The sequence below is a fragment of the Lissotriton vulgaris genome, chromosome 1_1 (genome assembly GCF_964263255.1).
Source record: "Lissotriton vulgaris chromosome 1_1, aLisVul1.2, whole genome shotgun sequence".
NCBI lineage: Eukaryota > Metazoa > Chordata > Amphibia > Caudata > Salamandridae > Lissotriton > Lissotriton vulgaris.
In genome coordinates this window covers 455,724,698-455,745,900 of record NC_141685.1, presented here as the reverse complement: position 1 = coordinate 455,745,900, position 21,203 = coordinate 455,724,698, and the positions used below count along the sequence as shown (strand labels likewise).

Here is a 21,203-nt window from a genome sequence, read left to right as displayed (position 1 = left end):
TTCATAAAGTACTTCAAGATGGACCATTCACAATTGGGGGGTTAAGTCAAGCAAAATATATCAAGAGCAGGAGAACCCCACCGTATGTAGCAAGTTTCATGTTAATGTGGAACATGTCAATTGCAACTATATACATGGCTTGGCTGTTCGGGCTGGACTGTTACCATGATGCATCGGGTCAAGACCGATTTGCATATAGATGTGTCTGAACTGGGGTGGCGAAGTGAGCTAAATGACGATGATGGATTCAACCCAGATCCGTGACTGGGGGTGAGTGTCTGAAATGTTTCAGCACTCCGTCCATCATCTCCTTTTGTTTGCTTTGTTTGCCCTACGTTGGCAGGGTATGCCCTGATGTGGGTACAAAAAAAGAAGTTTCCCTCATGGCCCACATACTTTATACATTATGACATAGTTCATCTCAATGTATTATGTCCTTCAAGATATGCCAGTGACACTTTATTTTTGGTATATTTTTCCAAACTTTATTTCTTTTTTTAGGATATATATATAAAAAAATCTTTTTTTATAAATTATATAAGTATACATAAAGATTGCTACAATAAGAAACTGTTGCACTGGCTACCCCAAACCCACCCGACAAGAAGAAAGTGATTCTGTTGAGGTCCTGATGAAGGTGGTACAAAACCCACCGAAACGCGCGTAGACCTGGCGTGGATTCCCACATAACATTCTGTGGTCTTCACTTAGACAGAGTGATTCTCTGCTAAAACCTTATGTACAGAAAAGAGTGTTTGGATAAGGAGTGAATGAGTGGTACATGTTTGTATGAGTAAGTGGTATGAATGACGATATCAGGGTGGTTTTTACTTTTTTAGGTCGAGCAGACGTACTTCTCAATGCGTGAGCATTGAGAGTGTCTGCTGCAGACCTAATGTGGCCCGTATTTAGGAAAGTGGACACGACTCAGACGCGCGCTTTTGCAGTCTGTTTTGACCGCGGGAGCGCGCGTAAGTCACAGCCCCTGCTCACACACAGACACAGCCAGCCCCCACCCCTCTGCGCGCACACACACACACACACACACACACACACACACACACACACTCTGCCGCCCCCCACCCCCCTGCATACACGCAAGCACGGAGCCCCACTCATCGGGACTTCTACTCCGCAGGACTCTTCCGGGGAGACAACGTGCCCAGCTACACACAGACACGCAAGCACGGAGCCCCACTCATCGGGACTTCTACTCCGCAGGACTCTTCCGGGGAGACAACGTGCCCAGCCAGGTCTCGCTCCGGGGCTGCTCACTCCGACGTAATACGGACAGGGGACACCGGCACTCCGCTCCTTGGCTTCCCGGGCGGACGCCGGCTGCACGCAGGGCTCTCCTCGCTCTGCACCGGAGCCATGCGCCAGCCACTGCAGCCTGCCTCCTGGGAAGCTCCGGTCGCGTGTCCAGCCCCGCCCCCGTCCCAACAAAGGTTGCCTGGCTTCCTGTTGAAGCCGGGCTGCGGCGGTGAGTTTGCTGGTTTACTTTAGTTACAGTGGCGGCACCAGCGCTAGCGAGACCTATTGCATTGCAAATGCTTGGTTCACAGGTCAGTACAGCAAACAAGAAAAATAAAATGCATTATGTTTAATTATAGCCACTCCTAAATAAAATCGCTAAGGCTCGCATTTCGAGTAGCAAAAGCAGTTACCATTACTGCTGTGATTCTGCTCGCCAGGAACGCCGTGTATGTTTAGGTTTTTTCACTCTTGACCTGGAGAGTAATCTTTAGGTTAAAGTCTGTAAAGTCTGTAGGAGAATTTGGGGATGTGATAAGGGACAAACGAGCCTTGAGAAAATCACATTTAAATGTCTCCAGTCCCCTGCAACCTGGTACTTGCTCCTATGCACACAGGACATAAATAATGCATATGCGAAGGTTGCCACTGAAAATAGAGTATACATAGGCGCAGGAAGCGGGACTGCGGACGTTACTGCAGCACCTCAAAATAACCAAGTTCAGAAGGGGAATGAGCAATAAAGATTATTTTTTCAGCTCGTCGTAGTTCAAATATCGGGTTGTCTTCTGCCAATTTGCTCCCTATTCTTTAACATGGAGTTTAGTGGGTATGCCTTCTGTCAGATTGCTGGTTTATTCTCCTGACATGGAGGTTGGTGTTTTGGTGGTAAATTTTCTTTAACTGCAGAGTGAGAGCATTTGGTAAAGTTAACTATGTGACAATCTTGCTGAGTTGGGGGGGATGTGAAAGGAAATGCTACAGATTTGTTTTTCAAACACAATTAAATTCCTGTAAAATTCCTGTAAATAAACTTTTGTATTTATTTCTTGTACGTTTCTCCATGTATCTCCTTCTTTGTTTCTTTTCTATTTTATTTTAACTTCTTCTCTCTTTGCCTTTGTACCTCTCATTTTCTTCTTGCCTTACTCTCCATCCTTTTCTTGTTGTCTTTTTTTCTCTTGCCTTCTTTCTCCTTTCTCCATTCTGATTTCCTTATTTGTGTCTTTTTGCCTTTTCTGTATTACTTTTTTCTTCTTCTCCTTTCATTCATTAATTTCACTGTTGCGTTTTTTCTTCCTTTCATTTTCTTCTCATGTATCTTTGTCCTTCACCGCCTTTCTTTTGCTCTTTTCTCTATCTATTTATCCTCATTTATTTATTCTATTTTCATATCATCTTTCTCTGCTTGCCTTATTTTTCTTTCTTTCTCTCTTACATTTTTTTCTGCACTCTGTCATCCTTCCCTCTCTGTCTCTTTGTCTCCCCTCCTCTTCTAATTTTTCTCTCACATTCTCTATCTCTATTTATTTCTCGCTCTTTCTCACTTTTGCTGTCTTAGAGCAAAGGTGCAAAAACTGATCCTCAGGGACCACAAATGTACACTTTTTGCAGTACAGTTCATGTAATGCAATGCTGTGTGCTGCTTGTAGCACGAATAGGGTACTCTAGGGGCAGTACCCTACGCCCTCACTCTAACTATCGCCCTCCCTCTATCTATCCATCGCCCTTCCTCACTCTATCCATCGCCCTCACTATATCTATCGCACTCACTCTATCTATCTATCGTATCACCACAGCATCACTCAGCACCACCACAAAATCACTCAGGGGCACTACAGAATCACTCAGGGACACCACCACATCACTATGCGCTACCACAGCATCACTGAATGCCACAGTATCACTCGTCACCACCTCAACACCACTCAGCGCCACCACAGCATCAATCTGTGCCACCATTCAACAACAACTGGTTCAAATATGTTCTCTCAATGTTTCAAGCTTTATTATAAATGTCACAAAAAATGTTAATATTTCACTTCTGTTCTTGGATTTTCGTCACAATAAAATACACTGAACATTATCTTCACAAAAGTTATTTACAAAAGTTTAAGCTATTGCCATTATAAATCACAATAACTTTTATTTAAGTATTAATTAAAAAATAAAAGACATTGTTATTTGTAATTTCAATACATCTAAGTCTCGCAAATACAACACATATTGCATTACAAATGCTATAGGTGTCACATCTGCGAAAGTTAAAACTATTGGCATTGTAAATGACAAAGCTATTAATTTAGCTATTTTCAAAACCAACACATAATAAAATATTTGTCATGTGCAATACCAATAGCTCAAACTTTCCTAATGCAAGACCTATTGTTTGTGTATAGAAATTTTAAATGTTGGAAAATGGACTAAGAAAAATATAATGAATTTATAAGAAAGAAATTTCCCAAAAAAAGTAAGAATAATTTACAAAAAAAAGTTTTTTTGATATATATCCTAAAAAAATAAAGTTTGGAAAAATATGCCAAAAATAAAAAGTGTCACTTGCATATCTTGAAGGACATAATACATTGATATGAACTATGTCATAATGTATAAAGTATGTGGGCCATGAGGGAAACTTCCTTTTTTGTATGTATACTTTCCTCTCTTCTCCCTGGCTCTGAGTAAATTAAGAGGGGGTCCCCAAATTTATGTTTTATGCCCTGATGTGGGTCCATTGCTCACTCTGCCACTGGATTCAAGCTAGCCTGGCTGATGAGGGGTGTTACCCTGACACCGGTCCCAGGATGATTGTTTCCGGTTCTGGAAAGACCTGGCTTCGCAATTCGGGCTGGACTGTTCCCATGAGGCACAGGGTCAAGACTGATTTGCATATAGCTGGGTCTGAACTGAGGTGGCAAAGTGAGCTAAAGAACGATGATGGATTCAACCCAGATCTGTGACTGGGAGTGAATGTCTGAAACGTTTCAACACTCCGTACATCATCTCCTTGTGTTTGCAAAGTTCCTGTAATGACAGCCAGAAAGAGAGTTTAAAGACCCAAGAAGAATCTGTAAACCACCAGCTGACAAGACCTACGTAGATTGGAGGTTGTATACATATTGATTAACATCAACGCAGTCTGCAGCATGGATATTAGCAAGCTATTTTATGAACCAGTAGGATGATATGAAGGTGTTACTAGAGCATCTCCCAGAACCAGCAACAACAAAACTACTTTCAGGATATGTATAAGTCCAGGATTCAGACTTGATATCTGAGGTTAAAGGCCGGATAGACCGTATAATGTTTAATAGCATTACCCAGTTTAAAACGACTAAGAAACCAAGACAGAATGTTTCATTGAGATACTCTCTGCATGCACACCAAAGTTTAGAGGTTTAACTTATTCAAGACAATATGCATCACACATACCACAAATACCAGCAGCAGGAGCTTATGCAGTGGAAACAGCCACGCACACCTACAGGAAGATTGGACCTACTAACCATGCCCCGCTCCCTCACCCTGCAGATCGTTGGAAACTTGTTAGCCTGGATAAATGAGTGCACAGTACAGTTTAGCAAGGGTTTTAACTCCAAGTTGTGCAAAGACCTAAAAGGAAAACTTACCAGAAGAGCCATCTAACTCCCCTACTCAGAGACACAGGAAATGTTATGCACGTGCTCCCTGCACAAGAGAAACTGTAATAAATGAGCCACTCTATTGATTTTGGCACCCTATGATGACCCTCACCACCACCATTTTAATTGATTTTAGTGTGTTCCTTAATGTGGGATGGTCCTACATTTGCCTGATTCTCTTCTGTTCTGTAATCTTGCTGTCTTTCAGTTGGAGCTGTTACTGAGTGGAACAGTCTTGCCAAGAGCAGAGCTTGTGGGATGTGCATTTGAAGGCGTGCAGTTATGTAGTAATGTGTCATTGGTGAGAATTATGAGTTCTTACTATTGGCTTTGACCATTCTGTTTTCTGAATTTACCTTGCTTAATGGCAGGGCTTGCCTATTGACTTTGTCATAATCTTATGCCATTTTGCATTAGTGGCCTATGCTTAATCGACTCCTTTTTCTGAGCTGTCTCCATCTTTTGAGCCTTTCTAGGTGAGAAGCTATGTTTTGCTTTCACTTGTTTTCTGCACTCTGCATGCTAGTAGAAACCAGTTCTTATCAGAGGAATGTAGAGGCTTCTTCTCGAAGTCATGTGTTATGTTATGTTAAACATTTTGTAAAGCGCAACAGCTGCCCTGGCAACGGGGCGTCCCGGCGCTAGAACCAACATAACAAACTGGGAAAAGAAGCAGGAGGACATCTACAGGGGGGGAAAAAGATGAGTTTTAATCGCTTTGCGGAAAGCCAATATGTTGTTCATGCTACGAATATGGAGGGGGAGGGAGTTCCATAACTTAGCCCCTAACAGTCTGAACGAGCGCCTTCCTACACGACAGTATTTCGTGTAGGGGACCAGGACTAAGTGTTGCCCTTTGGAGCGAAGGTTTCGTTGGGGGTTATAGGGCGTTAGTCGTGGGCGAAGGAGCTCAGGTCCCTCAGTTCGCAGAATCTTGAAGGCAAAGATGAGGGCCTTGAATTGGATACGGGCTTCCACAGGCAGCCAGTGCATTCTGTGGATAGTAGCTCTCGCGGAGCACCTTCTCGGCAGGCCTACTATAGCCCTGGCGGCGGAATTCTGAATCCGTTGGAATCTCTTAATTTCCGCTTTGTTGGCTCCTAACAGCAGAACACTAGCGTTGTCCAGCCTGGCCAGGATGGTCGATTGAACAATAAGTTGCCTCGTTTTGGAATCAAAGAAGCCTAAGATGGGATTAAGGCTTCTCAGTAATCCAATACAAGTCGCGGCCACTTTTTTAGTGTGAGCCTGAAAATTAAGTGCAGAGTCCAGCCAGACTCCCAAGTTTTTTGCCAGATTTTTAGGAGGAGGGGCTGGGCCCAGTGAGCAGGGCCACCACAGGTTGCTCCAGCTGTTGGAGTTTTTGCTCATGAGCAGCACCTCCGTTTTACCACCATTGAGTTGGAGGCAGTTCGCTGTCATCCAATTGGCGACAGCGGTCAGTCCATCCCTGAATCTAATGGCATCAGGGGAGGGAGCCTCATAGCAAAGGCTGATCAACCGATGCTGTGTCCTTGGCACGGAGTGGTACGTAATCTGATGGGAAAAGGAGGCAAGGCTTGCTAGAAGCTTCGACCAACGTTTGTCACTTGTATTAAAAGGGGGAGCCTCCACTGGTCTGGTGGAAGTGGAAGTTTGGGAGTTTGGATTCCGAGTGAGAGCAGACGTGACTATCTCGGATTGAACCCTGATTGCAGAGCTCTGATCCTCGGCTGTGTGAAGACTTCCCCAGCCAGAAGTGGGCAGTGTATGCATCAGGTGATGTATTGAGTTTTGTGATTATTGCCATTGTGATGTGAGCCAGTGGCTGTGATCGTTTGAGGTGTTTTCTTTGTGGTGTGGGAGGTGCACATCCAGAGTGTATATATATCTTTCTGTTCTCTTGCAGGACGTCCAGTGTATCTTATCTTATATCAGTTATTTCTTGTTTATGAATCAGTATTATAGTTTGCTCAGTTATTGATTCATGCCTTTAGATTATAAGTTTGCTACATATATTTGAATCTAATGCATTTGGTATCTGGGACAGCCTTTGTTTAGAGAGTATTATGTAATAAACCCCAAGCCTTATCCTAAAAGTGATAGTCTTTGCATTTTGTTAAATAAAACTCCTTTTCAAAAGGGGCTGTTTGTTTTGTGTTGCAGTCTTGCTTTGCCAGGGGTGGTAAGACAATAGCAGGTATGCTTGTATTTTTTGTGGCAAGAAGGATTGACCACTCAGACCAATACTAGACCTAAGACCACTTCAAATGTGGTTTGTTACTCAAAGCTTCAGAATAGCCATGTTCCAAGATATCATACCTATGGTTATGGGACTCTTTATTTTGATTGGTGTGATGAACATGTGCTTTTACTTACACATACATACGTAGCTCAGGAAATACCCCATATCAACATAGGCATAGAGTTACTTGCCTCTAACAGTAGTTTTTTCTCAATTTGAGATCATATAGATTCAAATGTGAACCTCACCTCCTCCGCCAGTTACAATACCAAACAGGCATATACAACACCCACGCGCATAGTGTGTAGCAGTGGCAAATCTGAAGATGGCACCATTAGTGAAGCATCCCAGCACCACATAGGAATGCCCATAAAGACACTGCCCTTGTCAATGCTCACAATTACTAGAAAGGCTTTTTCAAGAAAATAGAAAACAGATGTACGTTATTGAATCAGATACAAAATGGCACAACTAAGCTTCAAGACTATAGTTACAAGTAAGTAACATATTTTTCAATCAGGATTCAAATTATCTCTAAAAGCTCTTGGTGTTACTGAATTACAGGTTATTTCTTTTATCAGTCTTCGAGTGATGAGCGACCGAGTTAACCTAACTTTGCTATAATATATGCCTTTCAAGGTTGATATTTCCACAGAAAGTGGACCAACCTGTTGAGCTATTTTATCGGTTTCTGAATCACCACAAGATCAAGTCATATGCAGTAAATGGCTGCTTTAAGCCTTTTAAATCCGAAGGGGTAGTCTTCACTAGTGACTTCTTTTTTATTTGCATTAAAAAATGAATTCAGTTAAAAAAATAGAAACCAGATCCATTTTACAATCTTTATTTCATTAAAATGGCTTTTGTATTAATATCAAACATTTGTGGATTTACTTCGCCTGGTTTATAAAAGTATCCTAAGTAAGGAAAAAGAAATGACCTTTTATTCAAAAACATCCATAAAACTTAGAGTAAACTTGTGTTTTTTTTTCTTAATTGCTTATATAAAATGGTTCAATTACTAAAAGGCGGTCTTTACAAAACATGCTTGTAAATAATAGCTCTTATTACACGGTTTCATTAGTTTATTTGTAAAAAATAAATAAACTGTTGCTTTTCTGACCCTTTTGGCTACAAAAATCTCCCATTTTATACGTTGTATGAGAATCACACAATACCGATAGCCCAAAATCAGGCCACAGATTTTTTTTCCCACCGTATAACCACCATCCTTGATTTGGAATGGAAACATAATGTAAAATATATTGATTATTGTGTCAAGTAATATATTTAGAAAAGTAGAGAGTATTGTGAGATTGGACATGTGTAGAAATACATTGATTTATATATTTGTTTAGGTGTTTTGGAAAGCGCTGAAGATGTAGCTAAGAGGCACCACTGAGTTATTTGTAGGGGCTCCATTGCTGTATGTCAAGGTCTTTTATTGATTGTCTAAATGATTTGTCAGTTTGGGAAACAATATGTTTTTACTCTCCTTGATACTGCTATGCCTATAACCAAATGGATAACCTTTAGTCAGCAAGCCCTGTCAATCCCAAAAGATCTAGCATATAACTGTAAGTGGCCCTCCAGTCAGTGCTGAGTTTAGACACACAGTAATTCAACATTCATGCACTGTGCCGTTTATCCTTGCACTCATACATCCATTCATCTTCCCACTGACTCATGCTTGCATTGACGCACTAACCCAGCCACTTTAAAACAGAAACACTAAAAATGTATGGGAAATACATTGAAAGAATAAAAGTCAAAAAAAGAAAACATATCACTTAAATGTGGCAGGCATACGCTTACAATCGCAAAATAAAAATCAAACAAAACAGCAGGCAGCTGTCTTGCAATACTATTGTACATAGTGTATTGTTTTTTCAACAATCCAACATATCTGCCCCATGTATTTGCCTTCAGGAGTGAAGAAACAAGATGATTGGTCAGTATTGGGTGGTCATCGTCAAATACTAAAGTGTCTAGGTTGTCACTGTTTTACTGCTCCACAGTGGCCATTACAAATGCTTCGAAAAATAGTGGATATCTTGGTATTGTAAAACAATGATATACTATGGACAATACCATTCAAAAAGGCCAGCAAATTCGGAAAAAGTGGCCGCATAGGATGTAGACACTGTAAACAAAATGAGTGGCAAGTAAGCAGTTCGATAGGGCTGTCTGGGGAGATTCAGATGGTTCCAAAAAATCAAAAATAGAAGAAGGAAAGAAATGAATGAGGGCTCAAATGTAAATATGGAAAGCTAAAGGACTGGCTACCAATAGATAATCTGAAGCGCACTTATTTTCAGTTGATATGCACATGCGATCACGCAAAATGCTGTTACTCATAGAGTGGTGAAGTCTATGACAGAAATACAAAAAACATTGATTGCTGTGGTAATCTGTAAGATTCTTCATAACAAGTACAGGTTTACAAGCTTTAAGGCAGTGAAATCACATTCAACTCTTAAATGCCTATTTACTTGATCATCTGCTTTTTACAGTAAATAGGTCAACCCATTGCCTTTTCTCATATTTGTTTCCTAATAAACAGATCAGGCCAAAGCCTTGATCATTGGCTTGTCACCATAAAGCATACGCTTTCCCACAAGGACAAAAAGTGCAATACAAATACTCTTATTCAGTAGAAGCACTCAATTCCCCTCCCTCCCTTTAATCAAAATGTGGGCTCAAGGAAACCAACATTCGAGCAGAGCCAAAACCCTTCTCTCACTAATCATAAAATTACAAATATATATGAAATATCAGTTGGTAAAGCAATGCACAGCCTTTCCTAAAATGGCATAACAAGGATTGGCAAAATGCAAATATTCTACCCTATGGATTTTCCCAGTGGGTAGCCAACACCAAGACCCTTTCCTACTGTGGGATTCCCATTAAGAGATTACCACGACAGTAGACCCTTTCAGACTTATTTGCTTTAATATATGCTTTTCACAGTCCGTAACCTTTCATTAAATAGCCTTGATCAATGGCTTGTCACCATAACCAACTCAGTCCTGCTATGTTCATCATACACTGTCCCACAAAGCACAAAGTTGCACTAAAACAGTACAAGCACTTTCTGTTTTTTAACGGAAGCCAAACTTCTACCCAGTCAAACTATGTACTCCAGGTAATCAAAATCTGGATGGAGCCAAACCCACAATCTCAGTAGTGTTTTGTTATATCATTGTTCTTGGTGCCAAAACTATTACCTCAAAAACAGTAAAATGACTGCAAATAGTGGATTTATATTAGGGTCAAGACCCTTATCAGACCCTCATTCAAGTGGCATGGTAATAATGATGCGGCTGGTAACAGTAGTTACAGGCCCAATCGGAATAACAAGATGCAGCGGACCACAATCTCTTGTTTCATCCAGAGAATTTGGCAGTCTGCGGGTGAAACTTCGAGGTCAACTGAGGAATTACTCATTTGTAAGGTGACCTACAGAGGTTCCCCTTGTTACACTCTGTAACTCCACCCTGGAATTGCCGGTATGGTTTATCTATAGGGCAGAGCTATTGGGAGGAATAATGAGCCACTCCGAATAAGAGTCTAAATGTTCCTTCTTCACATCTGAAGATTTAAAAAACTCTTAATTAGGTTTTCTCTTGTGCTACCTCTAAAACATGAAACCATCTCCCTGAAGAACCCTGTCTTCCTCCCACTCTCCTTGCCTTTGAAAAAACCCTCAAGTCTCATCTGTTCTCCACTTATCTTCCTTCTCCGTTGCCACCATTTCTAGGCTCAAGCCTGGGTCAGACATATGGACTTTTTCTCATGTCTATGTTGCTGTAGCTTTTTTCCCCACTTAGTTATTTGTAAACTGCTTGGCTGCCTATGTAGTGAGGCTCACACTAAAGGAATAATGTAGTTAGTAAAATAAATATTTACAGGAAGACATGACTAAAATAATAGCATAGGCAGGCTGAAGTTTGAATCTTGGCATGGCCAACTCAGCCTTTCATCATTGGAGTTAAAGAAGTTAATAAAATACCATTACATTGAGTAATAGCAAAATCAGTTACTTGCAGTGTTTGATGGCAAAACTGCTGAATAAAAGACTATGTAATAAAATACATTCTCATTTCTTAAAGGTGTGACAAATGTAATTCCATGTGTAATAAAATAGCATGGCCATTATTGTTTTATGTAATGCTAGCATGTCTTGGATTTTGTAACTTTAATCTCTATTTAAGCTTATTGCTACCACACTATGCTTAGAAATAATGGTTTACATTTCATAGTAAATGTAAGTGGTGTATGTGATGTGTTTCTGATGAGAAAGCGCTATCGTTGTACATTAATGTTCGTCTAAGCGCTTTCTTTTTTTCCGATTGTAGCACTGAATATGCCATCAACAAATTGAAACAAGAAGGTGATGAGGAGGGGACGTATGTGTTGCGGTGGAGCTGTACAGATTTTAAGCACATCCTTATGACTGTAACATGCAGTGAAATGTTAGGGGTATGTAGTACAATATGAAATATTAGTGCAAAATTCAAGTTCTTCATGTTTATTTTTGTCACTGAGACATGCTGAGTGAATGTGCCAGACTATTGCCATGATTCTTGCTTTAAGAAATTCAAGTGGCGGTCATTGAAGGTTGTGTCTTTTGCCAAACCTTAGTCCTAAAGAGGAGTCCCGTTGTTCAGAATCTGCTACAAAACTGTGGTATGCGAATACCATTGATAAGGCACAGAGATATTAAGGTGCCATATGGATGGAGCATGAGTCTTTCGAAATTCAAATTTGTTTTGCTGCTCAGGATGGATAGTGACAAAGGAGGAGTGTGCACATAGTTTTGTTTGGATCTCAATGGCCTACCTCCCAGGGAAAGCCTCTCTGCCATTTGTATGCCCGGTGCTCTTCAACTCACCTAGGTGTTCACTGCTACCTGTCTCTTGGCCTCAGCCCAGTGTCTCACGCAAGCATTACCCTGGCAACCCAGCATGCATCGTCTGACTGGGTAATGCTTAAGGGCCCCAATTATTTTCCCTTCAAACTTCATCCCAGATCACAACTTCTTTCCCATCTAGGAGAAACTCTCTGCCTTGAGGCTGAAAAATGTAGGTTACAAAGCACTCAGTCTAAGCAAACGGTATGACCTCTCTTGTTACACCTCTTACTCACTCTTCTTAATCAGTTACTTACTCGATCGGTCTTCAACATTTTATTCAGTTCTCTTTTTTTTTTTATCCACAGCATCTTAAATAGTTACACATAAATCTTGAATCTTAACACAGTAGCAATTCATATTCCCCTTGACATCTGTACATTTTAGTCAGTCATTATTGGCCCCCATATATACAAGCCGAGTTTGCGTTTACTTAGCCCCCTAACAGAGTACAGGCCGAATTCAATATTGAAAGTACTATAACACCTTGCATGCCACATTTCAAAAGCTGGTGCATTCGGCTGTAACCATATAGACGATAAGCACAACCATGCAACTGCTTTGGCTAGGAAAATTAGGTACCGAGATGTATACATCGGCAACCCTTGCCGTAATTCTTCCCCGATCCCTAAAAGCATCATAGAAGCTGAAATCTTTATACAACTCCTGTGACCTCTGACAAAAACCTTTCAATATATTCTATAAAATAAGTCAATTTTGTACATGAATAAAAGAGGTCAATTCTCTTTAGTGTCCTTTCACTTTATTTTTATCTTTACATCTAAGTTTAATACTCTCTCCTACTGCTGCTTTTCTTATTCTAGCTTAAATGCCAATTGTCCACAACAGGTTTGCTTTTTATCTCTAAATAACGATTTTTTCATATTACAATGCCTCACTTCTCCCAGCACATCAAATTCCTTCAGTTTTCCATATTATGTGTTGATCCTTAATTCCTCTATTGCATCTTTTTTTCAATTCTTTTGCAGCTTGCTGTATTTTTTTTTTCTTAATTCACTTTCTCTAGACTCAATCTCTGCTTATGTCTATACACTATCTTCTCCTTTTTGTTTATAATCTCATATGACACGGTGTCTATACTCAATTTGCAATATTTTCGGATTCTGATTTGCTCCCCTACAGTATGTTTTTCCCTCTGCTCACTCCCCTGAAACTGTGCAGTTCATAGTACCTTAGAGTGTTAAGCTTTCTTCAGGTCTCCTTCTCAACTAGTTGTCTGTTTTAGATGAAGGTGAGCACCATACTTTTACTCCTCTGATTCTGTACTTTCCCGTTTCTATTCCTGGCTGTCTAACAAGCCATATTTATTCAATCCCTTGTGCTAAACATTGCTTTTTATTTATGCTGACAATATTCAACTCCTCATTTAATTTTCATCCTTCACTGCTGCTCTTTATTAGGTCTCGGCTAGCGTAAGACTGCGCACATGCGCAGTCTCGCTGGCAAGACTTACTAAGATAGAGTGAGTTTTACTAGCAAGGTTAAGCCCCACCCCTCTTTTCCATTGGCTGGCGTCACCTTTCATGCTAAACGGTGGTCAGCCATTGGAGAAGAGGTCCCAGTGACGTTCTTCTTTCTCTTTAAGCCCGTACTTTTCAGACTGGCTTACTTGACTTACTGCTGCAGTAAAAGCTTTCTTATCTTCTTTATGGAGCCATCTGTTTGGCCCCATAAGGAATATAAGAAAGCTTTTACCACAAACGTAAGTCAGGCCAAGCCAGTCTCAAAGGGACGGCAGAAAGAGAGGAAACTGAATGTTATATTGAGTGCTTGTGCCCTGGGAGTTGGTGAAACGCACTTGCGCTCTTCGCCTGCCCCAGTTTTCTCTCCACCACCCCGCTTCTATCCTCTACGCTCTTGTGCTCTCTTCTACTCCTGCGCTGTTGTTTTCTTGCCCTTATGCCCTCACCCTCCCTGAGTGCTCACCAGCCCTCGTGCTGGTACTGGTGCCCCGAACTCTCACTCGTCCCTTCTCTCCTCCCTCTTCTCGCGTTTGTAATAGCGCTCCCACTGCCCTCCCTTCCCTAACTGTTGTGTGATCTCCTCCCCCTTGTTTACTTCACAATAGAACCAACCCGACCGAGCAGCTGCCTGCAAGAAGGTGCCCTCCCCTTGACGACGCATCGGGTCTGCCCCTGGCAACAGGAAAGGTGTCTGTAGCAACCGGGCACCTTGTCCGTGTGCCTAGCCCAGCCCGCCCACCCTCTGTTGTCCGTGTGCCTAACCCTGCCCGCCCACCCTCTGTTGTCCGTGTGCCTAATCCTGCCCGCCCACCCTCTGTTGTCCGTGTGCCTAACCCTGCCCGCCCACCCTCATAATCACACCTGTGCATAATCACACCTGCCCACCCATCGTTTTCCGTGTGCATGACCCTGCCCGCCATTGTCAATGTGCATGACCTACCCACCGTTGTCTGTATGCTTTATATCGCCTGCCCGCCGTAGTTCATGTGCCTAACCCTGCCGCCCACCATTGTCCATGTGCCTAACCCAGCCAGCCTGCTTTTGTTGCTGTGCATAAAGCCATTGTTTGTTTGCTTAACACCACCCGCCATTCTCTGTGTACATTACTGTGCATATCTCCCCCCATCCTCCGACGATTTGTGCCTATCTCCACCCGGCCCTTGTTAGTGTGCATAATCTCACCCATCTGCCGTTCTGTGTGCATAACCCAACCTGTCCAATGTTTTTCATGTGCATAACCCTGACTGCCCTCCTGCTGCTATCCTTGTGCAGAATCCCAACCGACCACCCTCCATTGTTCATGTGCTTATCCCCATCTGCACACCCTCTGTTGTCCGTGTGCATATCCCTATCTGCCAGGGTCAGCCCCTGGCAACCGGAAAGGTGTCTGTAGCAACCGGGCACCTTGTCCGTGTGACTAACCCAGCCCGCCCACCCTCTGTTGTCCGTGTGCCTAACCCTGCCCCCCCACCCTCTGTTGTCCGTGTGCCTAACCCTGCCCGCCCACCCTCTGTTGTCCGTGCTTAACCCTGCCCTTCCGCCCTCTGTTGTCCGTGTGCTTAACCCCGCCCGCCCTCTGTTGTCAATGTGCGTATCCCTCTGTCATTCTCAGTGTCCATAACCACACCTGCCCCGCATCGTTGTCTGTGTGCTTAACCACACCCGCCGTTGTCCGTGTGCATAACCCCGCCTTCCCACCCTTCGTTGTCAATGTGCATATCCCTCTGTCATTCTCCGTGTGCATAATCACACCTGCCCACCCATCGTTGTCCGTGTGCATGACCCTGCCCGCCATTGTCCAAGTGCATGACCTACCCACCATTGTCTGGTTGCTTTATATCGCCTGCCCGCCGTTGTCCATGTGCCTAACCCTGCCGCCCACCGTTGTCCATGTGCCTAACCCAGCCAGCCTGCTTTTGTTGCTGTGCATAAAGCCATTGTTTGTTTGCTTAACACCACCCGCCATTCTCTGTGTACATTACTGTGCATGTTGTTGTCCTTGTGCATATCTCCGCCCATCCTCCGACGATTTGTGCCTATCTCCACCCGGCCCTTGTTAGTGTGCATAATCCCACCCACCTGCCATTCTGTGTGCATAACCCAACCTGTCCAATGTTTTTCATGTGCATAACCCTGCCTGCCCTCCTGCTGCTATTCTTGTGCAGAATCCCAACCTTCCACCCTCCATTGTTCATGTGCTTATCCCCATCTGCACACCCTCTGTTGTCCGTGTGCATATCCCCATCTGCCAGGGTCAGCCCCTGGCAACCGGAAAGGTGTCTGTAGCAACCGAGCACCTTGTCCGTGTGCCTAACCCAGCCCGCCCACCCTCTGTTGTCCGTGTGCCTAACCCTGCCCCCCCACCCTCTGTTGTCCGTGTGCCTAACCCTGCCCCCCCACCCTCTGTTGTCCATGTGCCTAACCCTGCCCGCCCACCCTCTGTTGTCCGTGCTTAACCCTGCCCGTCCACCCTCTGTTGTCCGTGTGCTTAACCCCGCCCGCCCTCTGTTGTCAATGTGCGTATCCCTCTGTCATTCTCAGTGTGCATAACCACACCTGCCCCCCATCGTTGTCTGTGTGCTTAACCACACCCGCCGTTGTCCGTGTGCATAACCCCGCCTTTCCACCCTTCGTTGTCAATGTGCATATCCCTCTGTCATTCTCCATGTGCATAACCGCACCTGCCCACCCATCGTTGTTCGTGTGCATGACCCTGCCCACCATTGTCAATGCTGAGAAAGGGGGTCCCAGCAATCAACAATAAATTTGAACCGTTGAATACCAATAAATAAAGAAACACTTAATTAGCCTACACTGTTATTTATTCACAATGTAGGCATACGTTAGTCATCCTTAGTTTAGATAAACAATCACATAATACATAGTGCCCCAGGAAGGGAGGGAGGTGATATAGTGCAGGTAGTGTGGGTATAGGATAGTGACAATAAAAAACAGCCAAATGGCCTCACTGTACTATGTATCAAATTCAAACATAGACAAATAAGAGACTGTAGGTTCAGTACATCATTAGATAAAGGATCATAATCCACATATCACATTGAATGACTTAATGATGGGGTGAAGCTGATAAACATAAGCTGTCGACGTTTCGACCCTCTAGTAAGTGCAGGAGTTAGTTGTAACCTTGCTTTGCTTAACACCACCCGCCATTCTCTGTGTACATTACTGTGCATGTTGTTGTCCTTGTGCATATCTCCGCCCATCCTCCGACGATTTGTGCCTATCTCCACCCGGCCCTTGTTAGTGTGCATAATCCCACCCACCTGCCATTCTGTGTGCATAACCCAACCTGTCCAATGTTTTTCATGTGCATAACCCTGCCTGCCCTCCTGCTGCTATTCTTGTGCAGAATCCCAACCTTCCACCCTCCATTGTTCATGTGCTTATCCCCATCTGCACACCCTCTGTTGTCCGTGTGCATATCCCCATCTGCCAGGGTCAGCCCCTGGCAACCGGAAAGGTGTCTGTAGCAACCGAGCACCTTGTCCGTGTGCCTAACCCAGCCCGCCCACCCTCTGTTGTCCGTGTGCCTAACCCTGCCCCCCCACCCTCTGTTGTCCGTGTGCCTAACCCTGCCCCCCCACCCTCTGTTGTCCATGTGCCTAACCCTGCCCGCCCACCCTCTGTTGTCCGTGCTTAACCCTGCCCGTCCACCCTCTGTTGTCCGTGTGCTTAACCCCGCCCGCCCTCTGTTGTCAATGTGCGTATCCCTCTGTCATTCTCAGTGTGCATAACCACACCTGCCCCCCATCGTTGTCTGTGTGCTTAACCACACCCGCCGTTGTCCGTGTGCATAACCCCGCCTTTCCACCCTTCGTTGTCAATGTGCATATCCCTCTGTCATTCTCCATGTGCATAACCGCACCTGCCCACCCATCGTTGTTCGTGTGCATGACCCTGCCCACCATTGTCAATGCTGAGAAAGGGGGTCCCAGCAATCAACAATAAATTTGAACCGTTGAATACCAATAAATAAAGAAACACTTAATTAGCCTACACTGTTATTTATTCACAATGTAGGCATACGTTAGTCATCCTTAGTTTAGATAAACAATCACATAATACATAGTGCCCCAGGAAGGGAGGGAGGTGATATAGTGCAGGTAGTGTGGGTATAGGATAGTGACAATAAAAAACAGCCAAATGGCCTCACTGTACTATGTATCAAATTCAAACATAGACAAATAAGAGACTGTAGGTTCAGTACATCATTAGATAAAGGATCATAATCCACATATCACATTGAATGACTTAATGATGGGGTGAAGCTGATAAACATAAGCTGTCGACGTTTCGACCCTCTAGTAAGTGCAGGAGTTAGTTGTAACCTTGCTTTGGGGTCTTCATCAGGACGGGACGGGGCAGGCAACCTATTTAGTAAGCATAGATTGAATTTCATTTAATAAGGTGCATGAGTCAGAATTTAAACGAATGGTTAGGCACACTATAATGGTGGACAAGACATGCCATTGTCAATGTGCATGACCTACCCACCGTTGTCTGTATGCTTTAAATCGCCTGCCCGCCATTGTCCATGTGCCTAACCCTGCCCACCGTTGTCCATGTGCCTAACCCTGCCAGCCTGCTTTTGTTGCCGTGTATAAAGCCATTGTTTGCTTGCTTAACACCACCCGCCATTCTCTGTGTACATTACTGTGCATGTTGCCCTTGTGCATATCTCCGCCCATCCTCCGACGATTTGTGCCTATCTCCACCCGGCCCTTGTTCGTGTGCATATCCGCATCTGCACATCCTCTGTTGTCTGTGTGCATATCCCTATCTGCCAGGGTTAACTCCTGACAACTAGAAAGGCGTTTGTAGCAACCGGGCACCTTGTCCGTGTGCCTAACCCTGCCCACCCACCCTCTGTTGTCCATGTGCCTAACCCTGCCCGCCCACACTCTTCTGTCCGTGTGCCTAACCCCGCCCGCCCACCATCCGTTGTCCGTGTGCCTAACCCCGCCCGCCCACCCTCTGTTGTCCGTGTGCCTAACACCGCCCACCCTCTGTTGTCCGTGTGCCTAACCCCGACCTCCCGCCCTCTGTTGTCCGTGTGCCTAACCCCGCCCACCATTCTGTTGTCCGTGTGCCTAACCCCGCCCACCCTCTGTTGTCCGTGTGCCTAACCCCGCCCACCCTCTGTTGTCTGTGTGCCTAACCCCGCCCACCCTCTGTTGTCCGTGTGCTTAACCCCACCCGCCCACCCTCTGTTGTCCGTGTGCTTAACCCCACCCGCCCACCCTCCCTCTGTTGTCCGTGTGCTTAACCCCACCCGCCCACCCGCTTTTGTCCGTGTGCTTAACCCCACCCGCCCACCCTCTGTTGTCCGTGTGCTTAACCCCGCCCGCCCATCCTCTGTTGTCCGTGTGCTTAACCCCGCCCGCCCACCCTCTGTTGTCCGTGTGCTTAACCCCGCCCGCCCACCCTCTGTTGTCCGTGTGCTTAACCCCGCCCGCCCACCCTCTGTTGTCCGTGTGCCTAACCCCGCCCGCCCACCCTCTGTTGTCCGTGTGCCTAACCCCGCCCGCCCACCCTCTGTTGTCCGTGTGCCTAACCCCGCCCGCCCACCCTCTGTTGTCCGTGTGCCTAACCCCGCCTGCCCACCCTCTGTTGTCCGTGTGCCTAACCCCGCCCGCCCACCCTCTGTTGTCCGTGTGCCTAACCCCGCCCACCCTCTGTTGTCCGTGTGCCTAACCCCACCCTCCGTTGTCCGTGTGCCTAACCACGCCCGCCCACCCTCTATTGTCCGTGTGCCTAACACCGCCCGCCCTCTGTTGTCCGTGTGCCTAACCCCGACCTCCCGCCCTCTGTTGTCCGTGTGCTTAACCCCACCCGCCCATCCTCTGTTGTCCGTGTGCTTAACCCCACCCGCCCACCCTCTGTTGTCCGTGTGCTTAACCCCACCCGCCCACCCTCTGTTGTCCGTGTGCTTAACCCCACCCGCCCACCCTCTGTTGTCCGTGTGCTTTACCCCGCCCGCCCACCCTCTGTTGTCCGTGTGCTTAACCCCGCCCGCCCACCCTCTGTTGTCAGTGTGCTTAACCCCGCCCACCCTCTGTTGTCCGTGTGCTTAACCCCGCCCACCCTCTGTTGTCCTTGTGCGTAACCCCGCCTGCCCACCCTCTGTTGTCCGTGTGCTTAACCCCGCCCGCCCACCCTCTGTTGTCCGTGTGCTTAACCCCGCCCGCCCACCCTCTGTTGTCCGTGTGCTTAACCCCGCCCGCCCACCCTCTGTTGTCCGTGTGCTTAACCCCGCCCGCCCACCGTTGTCCATGTGCTTAACCCCGCCCGCCCACCCTCTGTTGTCCATGTGCTTAACCCCGCCCGCCCACCCTCTGTTGTCCATGTGCTTAACCCCACCCGCCCACCCTCTGTTGTCCATGTGCTTATCCCCGCCCACCCTCTGTTGTCCTTGTGCTTAACCCCGCCCACCCACCCTCTGTTTTCTGTGTGCTTAACCCCGCCCACTCACCCTCTGTTTTCTGTGTGCTTAACCCCGCCCACTCACCCTCTGTTGTCTGTGTGCTTAACCCCGCCCACCCACCCTCTGTTCTCAATGTGCATATCCCTCTATCATTCTCCGTGTGCATAACCACACCTGCCCACCCATCGTTGTCCGAGTGCATGACCCCGCCCGCTATTGTCAATGTGCATAACCTACCCACCGTTGTCTGTATGCATTCTCACCTGCCCGCCGTTGTCCATGTGCCTAACCCTGCCCACCGTTGTCCATGTGCCTAACACTGCCAGCCTGCTTTTGTTGCTGTGCTTAAAGCCATTGTTTGTTTGCATAACACCACCCGCCATTCTCTGTGTACATTACTGTGCATGTTGTTGTCCTCCGATGTCTGTGTGCCTATCTCCATCCGGCCATTGTCTGTGTGCATAACCCAACCTATCCAATGTTTTTCATGTGCATTACCCTGCCTGCCCTCCTGCTCAATTGTTCGTGTGCGTATCCCCATCTGCACACCATCTTTTGGTGTCTGTAGCAACCGGGCACCTTGTCCATATGCCTAACCACCCACCCTCTGTTGTCCGTGTGCTTAACCCCACCCGCCCACCCTCTGTTGTCCGTGTGCTTAACCCCACCCGCCCACCCTCTGTTGTCCGTGTGCTTAACCCCACCCGCCCACCCTCTGTTGTCCGTGTGCTTTACCCCGCCCGCCCACCCTCTGTTGTCCGTGTGCTTTACCCCGCCCGCCCACCCTCTGTTGTCCGTGTGCTTTACCCCGCCCGCCCACCCTCTGTTGTCCGTGTGCTTAACCCCGCCCGCCCACCCTCTGTTGTCAGTGTGCTTAACCCCGCCCACCCTCTGTTGTCCGTGTGCTTAACCCCGCCCACCCTCTGTTGTCCTTGTGCGTAACCCCGCCTGCCCACCCTCTGTTGTCCGTGTGCTTAACCCCGCCCGCCCACCCTCTGTTGTCCGTGTGCTTAACCCCGCCCACCCTCTGTTGTCCGTGTGCTTAACCCCGCCCGCCCACCCTCTGTTGTCCATGTGCTTAACCCCGCCCGCCCACCCTCTGTTGTCCATGTGCTTAACCCCGCCCGCCCACCCTCTGTTGTCCATGTGCTTAACCCCGCCCGCCCACCCTCTGTTGTCCATGTGCTTAACCCCGCCCGCCCACCCTCTGTTGTCCATGTGCTTAACCCCACCCGCCCACCCT

The 21,203-nt window shown here is 46.1% G+C and overlaps 1 protein-coding gene across 5 annotated transcripts in view; it reads left to right on the top strand.

The window, feature by feature from the left end:
* Window positions 1-21,203, top strand: part of JAK1 (Janus kinase 1) — a 436,233-nt gene that overhangs the window by 211,989 nt on the left and 203,041 nt on the right. For all 5 annotated transcript variants that reach the window (XM_086953620.1, XM_086953634.1, XM_086953640.1 and 2 more), the window contains exon 9: window positions 11,478-11,601. In XM_086953620.1, coding sequence (XP_086809746.1) covers window positions 11,478-11,601 — 124 coding nt within the window. The remainder of the gene's footprint in view (window positions 1-11,477; window positions 11,602-21,203) is intronic.